Source organism: Aspergillus thermomutatus, assembly GCF_002237265.1.
Source record: "Aspergillus thermomutatus strain HMR AF 39 chromosome Unknown NODE_1, whole genome shotgun sequence".
In the NCBI taxonomy this organism is placed as follows: domain Eukaryota; kingdom Fungi; phylum Ascomycota; class Eurotiomycetes; order Eurotiales; family Aspergillaceae; genus Aspergillus; species Aspergillus thermomutatus.
Window position 1 is genome coordinate 247,630 of NW_020798048.1, and position 13,392 is coordinate 261,021.

Below are 13,392 nucleotides of genomic sequence, written 5' to 3' on the forward strand. Positions count from 1 at the left end.
GCCTCAATTCATATATTTGAGAAAGCCTGAGAGGAGTTGAAGAAATCCCCGAGTATGGCAGAGAGCAAAAGGCTCTACAGGATTTGCAAGGTGCTTCGATGCTGGCAGGTCGCCAAGGCTGTTGAGCATACTCAAATGCAATGAGACCCCGCTGATGCCCTGAACAAGCCAGCGTCCGATCGCTCCTTTGGGAAAGTGTACAACTACTCGTGAAGACAACCAGGAGTGTGAAGTATGTCCGGCGGGCCCGAAGGGGTTGGCTTAGACAAAGGCAGGGCGCTTCTCATATAGTGGGGGTCAGAACCATATCTAATGATGACTGGTTCTGGTACTAAAAACCATATAGTCTTCATATAATCATACTTCTGCCCATTGCAGGGCATCAACATCTGTTGCCTACTTCCTTAGCGTTATGCTGTGGCAAAGGTGAATCCCGATCAATCAACAGCAGACCCGATAAACTAGCCATCGATATCACCAAGAAGCTGTCAGGCAAAATAGGCAGCTCTGAGAGTGGAGCTTAATCGTATTCGTAGTCTCATACCCCTGGAACTTTCAAGAGTAAGGCAGAGAAGAGACTCAAGGGAGATACTAGAACCTCATCCACCACAGGCCCACCTGAATCTAGTAGTATCGCCCCTAACTATTGCGTGGGTGGCGTCATGTGCGATCGGGCAGCAACAGCACCAACGTCCAGTGTACCCTCATCACGAGGGACGAGGAAACACGATTAAGGACATGTCACGCCCTAGTGTCAGACGTGTGGATACAAAGATGGGAGCGGAAGTCATTTATGACAAAAGTAGGTAGAATGATACCTCTGGGAATGACTCTTGGGTCACAGCGGGATCAACCGATCAGTTTCCTTGGATCAGGAACAAGAATGATGGATTATTGGATACGGATCTGGGTATTGTACTAGAAGTGATTAGGCGCCTAAAGCAGTGAAAATGGAAGATTGGCATCGAGTCGAAGTTAATCCCATCTAGATCGTTTTGGTCGATTGTTTCTACAGCCGCCAGTTGGCGTTTCACCTACAATGAGAATGTGCAGTCGGAAAGGTGCACGCGCACTAGATCTCGAGGGGAGATACTTGGAGCAGTCTTTCAATCATTGTCAAATCCATAGTGTTAAGCAAAAGGGAAACAAATTTAGTTAGGCCCCTCTCGCATAGTCCGACCGTTGGCGATGATCTCTCAGGTCTCCTGTGATACCTAAACCTGCTTCCTCCCCCACTTCAGCTGAATGTCATCATCCATTCATCCTCGTCTGATAGCGCTGGCCGTTCCCGCTTTTACGAAGGGTGTGGCTGGTTCGTCTGCTCGATTTCGAGGTCAGTCCTATTTCTTCTTTCATCTCTTCTTTTCATCTCTTATTCCCTCCTATTCTCTTGTCCTTCCTCCCAACTCCCTCCAACTCTATACAGCTGCCGGCCCCCTCCCCTCACGGGCCCCCTCATATATAGATTCCTGCGCCACCCCGCTTTTATACCCGACTTAATTCAGCCTTGTCAGCCTGGACCACACAATAAGATCACATATATAATCAAATTCCTAGAAGAAAGCACGCCCTGATCAAGATGCCTCGTCGTGCACGATTAGTCACTGAGTCTGAGTCGGACTACTCAGAGTCGGACGTCTCCATGGACATTCCCCGCCACAGACACGCAGTCAGAAGACGTTCTGTGTCTCGTCATCGCTATGAACCTGAATTTAGCAGTACGAGCTATCTCAGTCCTGTCTTGCATGAAGACGTCCGTATCCATCGCTCCGCTTCAACGGGCGGTCGGCGCCGCCGTGAATATCAGCAGCCTCCTCCTCCTCCCGCAGTAATCGTTGATATCAAAAACGACTCTCGCAACAAGAGCACCAACAGGAGTGCCAACAAGAACCGCAAGCAGCGTCAGCAGGACACAACCATTGTCGATATCGAGTCGGAGGATGAAACTACTCTCCGAAAGCATCGTCGACCTGTTGCTAGCACCAGCGTGTCTCGCGAGGCTTCTCCCCGCCATGAGGCCTCTCCTCGTCAGCAACGTGACTACGAACTGGTGATCGACCAACGGATGCTCGAGAGGAACGATGCACGCCAGGACCTCGAGCTCATGAAGCAGCAGATGGAGATCGAACGTCTAGAGCGGGAGCTTGCTCGCCGGCGCGGTGAACATGAGAATAACCAGACTCAACTTGTTAAAGAAGAAGAAGACTGGTATGAAGATGAGATCAGCGAACGTCTCCGACGACTTGAGCGGTTTGAGAAGAAGCAGCGCATGGAGGAAGAACAGCGGCATGCCGAGTTCCGCTTCAAGCTACGGAAATTCGAAGAGGCGGAGCGTCAGGCTGCGGAGCAGGAAGAAGTGCGGGCCAAGCTGCGCGAGGAGAAACTTAAGGAGCTTCAGCGCAAGATTGAGGAAGAGGAAGAGCGCGAGCGTATTAAGAAGGAACTTCGCGATGAGCAAGCAAGGCAGCTGCTCGAGAAGATGGAACGTGATAAGAAGGAGGCGGCCATGAAGCAGGCTGCTATCGATGAATGGAAGCTCGCCGAAGAGCGGAGGCGCATTGCTGAGCGGGAGGAGAAGGAGAGACAAGACCGCGAGTTCAGGGCCCGACTAAAGATGGAGTTTGGCTACACCGAGGCAGAGATTGAGGCCATCATCAACAAAAAGAAGAATCCACCCAAGGAAGAGGAGAAGAAGAAAGACAAGGAAGACAAAAAAGAAGGCGAAAAGGAGAAGGAGAAAGAAAAGGAAAAGGAAAAAGAGAAGGAGAAGGAGATTGAGCACCACAAGACAACGTGGATCAAGGTAAGTGATATGGATTCAGCGGGCTGGGCTATTGCGTGAGCGCTAACACCATTGATTGCAGGTCCACCGCAAGTATATCCTCCCAGACACACTGATTGCTTATCGCCTGCCTTGGGATTGGGATGAGGTAAGTCATCTGTCTACCTCCAAGTCCAAGACGGCGCCATACTGACCTTCCTTTCCCCATAGCTCGACAGCAACTACATCATCATCAAGCAATGGATATCTGAAGATTTCCAGGAAGAGCTATTCGCTCACACACGGCGACTACGCGAAGGCAAGCTCGTGACTGAGACCTCAAGCACCCTAACCGAACTCAAAGTCAATGATCGCAAGAAAGACAAGATGTTCCTTGTGCGCAAGAAGAGCCCCAACCGGAGGGCATGGATTTTCACATAATTAGCCAGTTGATTTTTTGGGTGGTATATTGGAACGACATCAGATCTCTTCACATTGAATGCCCAACCTCAACTCCCATTGGTCTTTGCGATGTCTGATGATATATGATACATTATTAGCCGCCAAGTCGTACTCGGTTGTACTCGGTTTTGGGGGTTCTTTTTCTTTTTCCTTTTTTTTTCTGGAGGTTGAGATGGGATGTTCATCGTTATATATCATACAAGAAGCTCAATATCAGGAGAGGAGCCATGTTCTCATTTCCCGTAGTTCCCTGCAAACCGCTGCACAAGCTCTGATAAGTGTAAAACAAGGAAATGTATAGCAAGTTAAGGCAATGAAGTTATCATCATAAGTTGATCTTGTTCTTCTCAGCCCAGTGTTCCTCAGCGCGCAGAATCAGCTCCTCATAGACGGTCCAAGCAAGTGCCGAGCTGAGTGCCTTTCTCGTAATGCGAAGCCCTAAACCACCAAACAGACTTCGGATGCCATCCTCGCGGATCATCAACCGGACGGCGTGCATCATGTTCCCGTATTTACCAGGCATGAGCTGCAGACGGGTTTTGACAGCATCAAAAGGGTTGGTGATCGCCGTGGCCAGGCCGGCAGCCATTCCACCAGAAACGAAGTTGATGGATGAAGACGAAGTTGATTTGAGTGGCTGCTCTGACTGCTCTGAGCTTGCAACTGAGGCTAGGCGTCGTTTCAATTGCTCATAGAAAAGAACATAAAGTCCGGCATACGGGGCATCCCGTGCGGCAGTCGCTCCGAATCCTGAAAATAGGCCACGTACACCCTCTGTACGGACGATATCGCGCCCCGCACTGTAAAGACTGCGATACGCATAATAATCCGATTCATAGCGTACCTTGAGCACGGTGACTGGCATCATCACGAAACCCGCAGCTGTACGTGCAACGGCGCCGGTGGCTAGATTGCCCCAGTTAGACAATTTGGGTAGTGCAGACGACGAAGTAAGACCTTTTCCATCACTGCTCGAAGCGGCGATGGCCATGGGAGCTTTTGTCTGCGCTAAGCCTTGACGTAAAGCATTCAGACTTGTGAAATATAGAGCTGAGCCAAAGCCGGTTCGAAGGGCTGAAGGAAGTGTACCACGCCATAGACTGCGGATGGGGTGAGGAGAGGAGAGAATCGTCTTGATGGTAGGTAGGAGAGAAGCAGTTTTCTGAGACTGTTGTACGCGGGTCTTGAGGAGGTCTGCGGGTTGTAGAAGAATGGAGGAGGTCAGGCCAGAGCAGAGACCGGCAACGAAATGGAATGTGGTTTTGGACGCTGAACAGGAAGAAAGCGTTAGCAAATCTTGTGGCAGCGCTGAGAGCTTGAGTTTGATAGTCTTGTTCAAAGATAGATAGCCACAACGTTCTTACATGTTGAGGTGGTCTTCACCGGCGTCACTGCGTAAGTAGCATTATTCGACATTTCCCTTGCAGGAGTTCCACAGGTTCGCCCCGGGAGCTCGCTATCTTCTATTAAGGTTGACGATATAGGCACAATTGCTTCAGTTCATTCGTGTTAACAATGGCGCTCCAGCACCATATATGAACCAGAACTCAGAGACCGCTCAGCGGTTGATTCACAACAGAATATACAATGACCACATTTCAAAGAGAATTCAATGCTAAGAAAGTGCGACGAAAGTCTATTGAGGATGAAAGCTGAGTCACTTCCCAATTATGAAGTAGGCTTTGACTTTGCCTTTCTGGGCGCAAAGGGCCTCCAGCATTTTCATCTCAGATGCACGACTATCGGTGAAGTCATCAGGTTTCAGGCTGGTTGCATTGTGATTGGCCGCAGCTGGCCAAGCACCAGCCACATCTGGATCCATGGATACCTTATGTCTTAAGGTACCTTACCTGACCATACGGGGTACAATACGACGATACAGAGCTGCCTAAGGTATCTACATAGATACCCAGGGGAGTGCTAGGTTATGTCCATCCATGTTGTCTGAGAAGGATATGTTCATAGACGAGGAGATAGATTTGGAACCCATTAAACTCCTAATCAACGCCCTGACCTCATTGAGATATTCTCTGCAAGCATTCCATGCATCACACTCATTATTCGGAGTAAGCAGGCAGACGCCTTAGGCATGCTGTCAGAGGATTCCCTGCATGTTATAGCTGCTACCTGTAAGCACTCGGTGCCCGCGGCGTCCGTTGCTCAACGTCAGCCTCTGAAGAATGCCAATAACACCAAGGTACTGGCACATGAAGAATGCATAAGCTGCAAACAGCATCCATAGCGAAAAATACCCGATCATATGCCGATAGCTCTGGTACCTTTCAGTGGACAAAGAAACTGAACGAACACCGGTAATTTCATGACGATACGCCTTCCACCGGGTTCGGCAGCCTGCGGAGTAGTGGTCTGGCCAATCGGCACGCTGCAAATCGGAGTTCACATTGATGGGTCCCGCTGATTTGTGTAATAAATCGACGTCACGGGTTTGCATGAAAGCATCGGTAGGTTCCTGGATAGGAAGGCTACCTGATCCAAGGGAAGGAATAATCTGTCTACCTACATGACTAAGATATTTCTTTTCTTTCTTTCTTTTACATCCCTTCTTTCCCCCCTTCGCTGCGATGACATTCGTATCCTCCTATTTACTCGGCGCATTCTAAAAGAGGTTTGTTCGATACCCGCCGCGGAGAGCCACTATGCCTCAGTGGTCTTTCCCAACCTTCATTCCATATCCGCCTTCCAAGGCTGGATATTGGAGCCCTGTCACATCAACATTGAACTGGTGCGAAGAGGTGTGTATGACTTCGGCTGGGATCCTGATTTTATGCTCACATGTTCTGAAATATAGGACTACTATGCGACCATCTACTCCGCCGAAATTGTCAATAGTCTGACAAATCTCTTGTTTATGTGGCTTGGACTCAAGGGCATCCGGAACTGTCGGCGATATGGACATGATACAATCTTCCAGGTAGCTTTCTATGGATATCTCTTAGTTGGAACTGGAAGTTTCCTATTCCACTCGACTCTCAAATGCAAGTCCAGTCACTAAGAAGGATATGTGCGGATATTGCTGACCGCGTACTAGATCCGATGCAATTAGTTGATGAGCTCTCGATGATCTACACGACCTGCTTGATGTGCTATGCCTCATTTTCTTACTTGAGACCCCTCGGCTTCCGTATTTTTCTCGCTATCGCCTTGACGAGTTTGGCCGTCTTTATCACCCTTTACTACCATTACCTTCAGGATCCTGTATTCCATCAGAATGCGTATGCGCTCTTGACAACCGTCGTCGTGTTGAGAAGTATGTACACCATGGAAGTGACACTTCGCCCATCTTGGCGGCACTCGACTGAGGAGGATCGGCTGGCTCGTGAAAAGAAAGGTCTCCCGGTGCCTTCCAAGGAACATCAGCATCACGAGAATGTCAGGGACTTGAAGACTCTCAAAACCATGTGGTTCATGGTTGCCTATGGATTAAGTATGTTTCTGGGTGGATTCCTCATTTGGAGCCTGGATAACCACTTTTGCTCTACGATCCGCGGATGGCGTCGGGCAGTCGGTCTTCCTTGGGGTATTTTCCTTGAAGGCCATGGTTGGTGGTATGTTTAGTTTAATCCAGTACTCGGGCTTTTTTGCTAATGGATTCTTGCAGGCATCTCATGACTGGTACTGGAGCTTACCTATATATCATCTGGGGTATCTGGCTGCGCCATTGCCTGAACAAACGGCAAGAGGAATATCACCTGTGGTGGCCTCATTTTTGGAACTTCCCAGAAGTTGTCCGCATCAGTACTGACTCCGGAAGTCGACTGGCCAAGAAGTCAATCTGATTTAACTAGCCTATATGTCCTTTTGACTCGAGCCTGCCCCATTATCTGCGACACGTGGAGCCAGGCGCTCCAGACGTGCTCAACTTGCTCAACTTGCTATTACCGATCTATGTAGATCATTGGAATCTAGCTTATAGAAGTCTGCCCTGAAATCCCTCAAGGTTATTTTTTTCATAGACGAGAAAAGAAGTATATGAAAACCAGGAAAGTCGCTTGACAGATTTCGAGGCAACTCTCTGTAGCATTGATGTCTCGTACATAATCCTTTGTGTATTGGTCTATTGTACCGGCACTCTTGTTGTAGCATGGCTATATAGGAACAAACGGGCCTCTTATAACTTGGCCTGGGAATCCTTCTTAGGCCTCACGGGCGCAGGTACATGCTCCTTCCACCGTGAATCGATAGTCACTTTCTCAATCTTCGATTTCTTGCTCCACTGCTCTCGGAAGGCTTGCTCCTCCGCCTTCCATCGCTCCAATTCTTTGCCGAGCCATCGGCTCGCCGCCTCGCCGCACTCAATGGGCGCTTCTTGGGCGAGCAAGTGACCGTATTTCTCGAGATATACGTCGCGCACACGCCCCTCGGCCGCACCGCCACTGCCGCCAAGCCCCGTGCCCGTATTCTTCATCTTATCGGCCATCATGTCGGGGAGACACATATCCGACTTGCCGCCGAAGATATACAGCACGCTCGGACGGAGGTGCTCAAGCTGAGCGAAGACACGAGATGGCTCCGGTCGATAGAAAGGAAACGAGCCGACGTGCTTGGGGTTCAAATCGGGATGCGTTACCCGGTTAATCGGAACATTTTTGCCCGGGGGCCCGTCGTAGTTGGGCCGTGAGAAGGTGAAGACCTCCTGGTGGAGAGTCGTCGTGAGCGTGACTGGTCGGTCACTGCCTTTGGTGACTGGGGTCTCGTCTAGTGGGTGGATGGCAGTAGGGAGGTCTCGGAGACCGTATCTGATCCAGCGGTCGAGGACGCGGGGGTCCCAGGTTTGGTAGAAGGGGTTCTTCTTGAAGGCTTCTGCGGCGGCTTTGCGGGACGGCCATTTGTCTCGGCGGTAGGTGGAGAGTTGGGTGGTTTTGGCGATGACGTGCTGGTCTTTGAACAGGTGTAGCGGGTCGAGCTGGGTGGTTTGTCGTTGGATGACTGGGTCCAGTAGGACCAGGGTGTGAATGAGTCGGGGGTGCATTAGGCATAGCTGCGCACTGTGATAGCGTTAGAATCGCTTGCATGGGCTTTTCAAGGGTTGAGTCAGGTAGACTCACAGGTGAGCGCCGCCCATGCTGTGGCCGATTCCGACGATTGGACGAGGCATTTCCTTGCGTTTGACATTGACGAGATGAAGTAGATCTCTGGGGTGATCAAACCAGCTAGCTGTTGGCGTGGACTAGTCAGTCTACCACGTTCGAGAGGTTGGCTCGATAATCATCGACGCACGGTCATTTCCTAGGAGATCCTCATTGAGCACGCTGCTTTGTCCTTGATGCGCCACATCTGCCATCCAGATACTTCGAATGCGGAACCCATTGGCTTTGGAGCGCGCATATATCTCCTCCCAGAGTGGTTCATACAGCTCCTGGTCACGAATTTCAGTTTGCGCTCACATGTGATCGGGTCAATATGCAGACATAGATATACCTTTGGGAAGCCATTGGCGTGAGCGGCCAGTATGGTCACATCGCCAGGCTGGGGTTCAGGGTTATCGAGAGGAATGTATTGCTTTACAGCCAGATGCAGTTCATCTTCTTGTTCGTTCGCAGTGGCTCCGGGATATTCCCTGATATGTTGGCATTCTACCACATGTTCCACGATGCGGAAGGGCCCTGATATTGAAGACGAAGACGAAGACATTTTGAATCATCCCACAAAGAATGAAATATGAGAAGTAGAAAAGAGCAGAGAGAGAGAGAGAGATCGGTGAACATCAGTATTAATCCTATCATATCGATAAACCGGGGTCCCCACTATCATGATCATTCTTGGGGTCTTGCCGGGGTTCGGGGGATGAGCCGAGGAACCTGAAGCGCCGATGGGGACAAAACGTGACAAGGCGGATCAGCTCAACTGCCGGTGCATTAAATCGCGATTGGAGTGGGCTTAGTTAGGTAATTCGGGCCAGTTCGACGGTAATAATAAAGCATTTTGTTAATATCATATTCTTGTGACTATTCGCCAAATCACTTGAAGATTCTCATAATCCATCTAGATGTTCCCGTCCTCGCAGTCGCCGTAGCTGATAAATGTGCAGTCTGTCGCAGAAAGCACACTCGAATACTGGGCTCGAAGTCGGAACCCTGAATTAATGATGGTGTAGCATTGCAAGGCAACCAATAATATGACAATTAAACTATGCCTGATATCATTGATACTCGTGTTGCCTTCTGAAAGAAAATGATGTATCGCATTCGTGCCCAAACCACGTGACATGGCGTCGTGATGCCTCGCGTCGGCGCGTCGCATCCCTCAGGCATCATTTGCAGATTCTCAATTACAGAGAACAACTTCAGATGCTGCACCCAATTCTGCTTTACCTACCTCTTTGTCTCGGTACTGGTACTGGTTGTCTGTCAGAAGAATCAATAAACAAGCAAGAGTCACAGGAAAAGCCAACGTTTTCTACCGACTGCGGTCTCCATTTCCGCCATGGCAGGCCGCGACAAAGAGTTCCAGCTCTTCGACCAATGCAAAGTCTGTATTATTTGCTCCAAAGACCTCAGCCCTGATACGGCTCATCAGGTACGCCTACGTTCTTCTTGATACCGTCCACTGTACAACTTTCGTTCCGACTGACTTCGCAAACCAGCTCGCGTCAACATTCGAGGCGCATGGCGGGGAAACCGTGATCTACGAGCCGCCAGCAGACTTCCCACCCCTTACAGTAGAATTCACGCACCTGATATCAAATACTGTGGACTTTCCTGCATTCGATGCAGCTAATGATGCTCTCATTCCCGTCGTCAAACCGCAATGGGTGCAGGCGTCTCTAGCGAAGAGAAAGTTGGCCAACCCGCGACAGTACAACCCGGATCCTAGGCTATTCTTGAACGATGTTGTCGTTACGTGCGGTGATATTCCAGAAGGCGATAAGGATGCGATCATTGGCGGCGTTTTGGCCAAAGGTGGTCTCTACAGCCCCAGAATGTCCGGTATGGTCACTCACTTGGTCGATCTGACTGTGGATTCCGATAAGGCGCGAGTGGTCACTTCTAGAAAGCTGAACATCAAGATTGTGCTTCCTCACTGGTATGGCCGTGGTTACCCTGCCATATTTGATTGTATTCTGATTGACCTTATTTGAAAGGTTCGATGACTGCCTTAAACTAGGAAGGAGAATCGACGAGCGCCCATATACTCTTCCAGATCCTGAAATCCTCCGCGCAGGCACAGACGCGCCGATTCGATCGTCGGAAAGTCGCGATATCATTGGAGCCTCGACGCTTGAGCCGACCAACCTACCAGCGTCTATCGTCACCTCTCACCCACGGCCAAACCTCGATGTCTTCCAAGGGAAAAAGATCATGCTTTCGACAGATCTTGGGATCGGCATACATTTATATAACACGATTGTCGAGGTGATCAGGGACGCTGGCGGCCGTGTGACGTCGGACGTCTCGGAAGCAGATATCTACATCTGCCGTTACAGATCTGGATTCGGTTATCGCTTGGCGTCAAGATTGAATAAGGACGTTGGAAACCTCTCATGGCTCTATCATATGATCACCTACAATGCATGGACCTCGCCGCTACGACGGTTGTTACACTACCCCATAACGCGCTCAGGAATACCCGAGTTCAAAGGGCTCAAAATCAGTCTGTCGAATTATGTTGGCGAAGCGAGAATCTACCTGGAGAATTTGATCGCAGCCACGGGCGCAGAGTGTACCAAGACACTAAAGCAGGAAAACACGCACCTAGTGACCGCCCACGGCAACAGTGAGAAATGCACTGCTGCGAAAGAATGGGGTTTGCACGTTGTGAATCACCTCTGGTTGGAGGAAAGCTACGCTAAATGGAAGATGCAACCGGTATCTGATCCTCGCTATACTCACTTTCCTAAGCGGACGAATCTAGGCGAGGTTGTCGGTCAGACACGCCTGGACAGATCTGTGCTAGAGAGCCACTTCTTTTCTTCGTTGGAGAGCACAACTCAATCATCAGATAGCCCTCGACGAGCAATGCAGACCAAGGACCAGAATGCTGAGGCCGGAAAGACATCAAGCGCTATGCAACCACCTAAAGCCAAGACCGTCGATGCTGAGAATGAAGTTTCGGCGACCAGAAATGCGACGCCACGAGCAGCTGATAAGTCACGTAAAATTTCAGAAAACAAGAAGCCGCAGACGCCCGCACGTGCTCGGTTGGAGTCGGAGGGCAAAGAGAACGACACACCATCTTCAACGAGCAGTCGCAAGTCAAAGGAAGCAGCTTTCAATCGACTCCAGGAACTCGCACCAGATATCGCCTTGTATGAGAAGGAGAAGAAGCGAGTCGGAGGTGTGATCTATGGCGGGCGAAGAAAGAGCGACGAGGACAGAGTCGTGCTGAACAACGCTAAGAAACGCAGATCAGTGGAGCCGCAGGAAGAAAGCGACGAAGACAATGCGACGGAGGCGAAGAGACAGAAGAAGTCGAAACCTCCTATTGCCATGCACCTTCTTATTACTGGATATCAGAAGTGGGTGGGCAACCTGAAGAAAGAGGATGCAGACAAGGTATGTTGCCAATTCCTATAGTTTAACTATATGCACCCGCACATGTTTGGCAAAGAGCTAATAAATCAGCGACAACTTCGTGACCTTGGAATCATGGTTGTGCAAGATGCACGAAGATGCACGCATCTCGCCGCCCCGTCTATATTGCGAACCCCCAAATTCGTCAATGCGCTGGCATACGGTCCTGCGATTGTGAACATTGATTTCATCACAGAGTGTCTCAACAAGAATGAGCTTCTGAACCCTGACGACTACCCCTTGGTGGACAAAGCCGCCGAAAAGAGATTTGGCTTCTCTCTTGAAGAAGCGAGGACCAAGGCGAAGAAGAACAAGAACAGGCTCCTGCAGGGCTATCAAATCTACTGCGTTGAGACCATCCGTGGAGGATTTGAAGCGTTCAAGTCCATTGTAGATATCAATGGAGGGACCTGCATCCTTTTCCGCGGAAGGGTCTCCTACCACGCGCAGCGGGAAGAGAGCGAAGATGATAGCTCAACTGAGAGTGGCCCCAATCGCAGAGACGTTTACCTTCTTAGCAGTGTATCGCCTGAACATCAGAAGCTCTGGCCACGATTTTCACAGTTGGCACAGAGCATGAGCAAGACACCACGAATCGTGCGTGTAGACTGGCTTCTGGACATTGCCATGTCTCAGGAGCTGCGTACGGCTGAGGGATATGAGCTAAAAGAAGACATGATTGACCAGGACGACAAGTAGACAGGGCGTTCGTCTGGTTTTGGTGTTAGGTTTGCTGCATACCCGGTGTTTCTCGAAAGCTTACCTTGTACATGGTTATGATGGATCAATGTCTGGATCTTTATGTGTATTTGTAATTTCTTCTTTGCGGACAGATTTGATGCCGCGCTTAGCAGCTCTGTGCAAATAGCCTTGGAGCTCAGAAGTTTGACTTTAGCGTTTCAAGACGAGTTCGGTTTAGAAAAACTTGACACCTTCCTGGCCTTCGCTGCCGAAAACCTGGGCCTTGCCGCGTTTTACAAGAACGTTCAGAGATTTGAGCATCACGTCTGCATCCATTCCATGCCATTCTGGAAGAAATCAGCGGGGAGTCTGACCGACGACTTACGAGAAGACAGAAGCCATAACCATACCTTGTGACATTGTAGCCTCTCCCTCCAGCAGCTCGTACACCGTCAAGACAACATTCTTCTGCCCTGTCGCTTCCACCTAGAACCAACCCGTCAGCAAGCCTTCATCAACTAGCCAACAAAATAGGAGAGGAATCACCCACCCAATCCGCCACAATCCCCGCCCACTCCTCTGGTCTCCTCCACCAAACCCAGGCCAGCGACTTACTGCCCCCATCGATCCATTCAGCCCGCCTCCCACCACCCCCTTCCTCTTCGGGTCTGGCCATCCAGTCCAGTACGGCCCTTGCCTCGCTCAGACTCAACCGTTTCCGCAGCGTAGCGTTGTGGAACAGCGGGCTCTCAATCGCTTCGATCAGTGAGAGGCGGTAGATGCGGTGGTGACGGCACCAGGATTGGATGAGCGAGGACCATTTCTGGAGCTGGGAGAGGCGGGTTGTGCTGTTGGGTTGGGGTGTGAAGAAGGGGGGGAAGGAGTAGGTTGATGGGAATTGAAAGGTTGTTGTGGGGTGAGACATCTTTTTGTTTCCGAAGGAGTTCGATGCAAGGG

At 50.2% G+C, this 13,392-nt stretch overlaps 6 protein-coding genes across 6 annotated transcripts; 3 read left to right on the top strand and 3 right to left on the bottom strand.

Annotated features, from left to right (window-relative positions):
• Positions 1-1,579: 1,579 nt before the first annotated feature.
• CDV56_109625 (uncharacterized protein) lies at positions 1,580-3,202 on the top strand (the record flags this gene model as incomplete). The annotated part of the gene is made up of 3 exons (XM_026763244.1): positions 1,580-2,803; positions 2,865-2,930; positions 2,993-3,202. The coding sequence occupies 3 exons, from the start codon at positions 1,580-1,582 to the stop codon at positions 3,200-3,202; spliced, it is 1,500 nt and encodes a 499-aa protein (XP_026619065.1).
• Positions 3,203-3,548: 346 nt separating this feature from the next.
• Positions 3,549-4,639, bottom strand: CDV56_109631 (putative mitochondrial carrier protein; the record flags this gene model as incomplete). The annotated part of the gene is made up of 2 exons (XM_026763250.1): positions 3,549-4,492; positions 4,588-4,639. The coding sequence occupies 2 exons, from the start codon at positions 4,637-4,639 to the stop codon at positions 3,549-3,551; spliced, it is 996 nt and encodes a 331-aa protein (XP_026619066.1).
• A 1,241-nt stretch (positions 4,640-5,880) lies between these two features.
• On the top strand, positions 5,881-7,020 carry CDV56_109636 (ceramidase; the record flags this gene model as incomplete). The annotated part of the gene is made up of 4 exons (XM_026763255.1): positions 5,881-5,976; positions 6,033-6,123; positions 6,273-6,789; positions 6,843-7,020. 4 exons carry the CDS (start codon positions 5,881-5,883, stop codon positions 7,018-7,020), a joined length of 882 nt encoding a protein of 293 aa, XP_026619067.1.
• A 332-nt stretch (positions 7,021-7,352) lies between these two features.
• CDV56_109639 (putative toxin biosynthesis protein) lies at positions 7,353-8,875 on the bottom strand (the record flags this gene model as incomplete). Its single annotated transcript, XM_026763258.1, has 4 exons — positions 7,353-8,229; positions 8,290-8,398; positions 8,462-8,600; positions 8,663-8,875. The coding sequence occupies 4 exons, from the start codon at positions 8,873-8,875 to the stop codon at positions 7,353-7,355; spliced, it is 1,338 nt and encodes a 445-aa protein (XP_026619068.1).
• Positions 8,876-11,199: 2,324 nt separating this feature from the next.
• On the top strand, positions 11,200-12,453 carry CDV56_109644 (uncharacterized protein; the record flags this gene model as incomplete). The annotated part of the gene is made up of 2 exons (XM_026763263.1): positions 11,200-11,736; positions 11,806-12,453. 2 exons carry the CDS (start codon positions 11,200-11,202, stop codon positions 12,451-12,453), a joined length of 1,185 nt encoding a protein of 394 aa, XP_026619069.1.
• A 216-nt stretch (positions 12,454-12,669) lies between these two features.
• On the bottom strand, positions 12,670-13,360 carry CDV56_109646 (ESCRT-II subunit protein VPS25; the record flags this gene model as incomplete). The annotated part of the gene is made up of 3 exons (XM_026763265.1): positions 12,670-12,782; positions 12,846-12,921; positions 12,986-13,360. The coding sequence occupies 3 exons, from the start codon at positions 13,358-13,360 to the stop codon at positions 12,670-12,672; spliced, it is 564 nt and encodes a 187-aa protein (XP_026619070.1).
• Between the last annotated feature and the right edge of the window lie 32 nt (positions 13,361-13,392).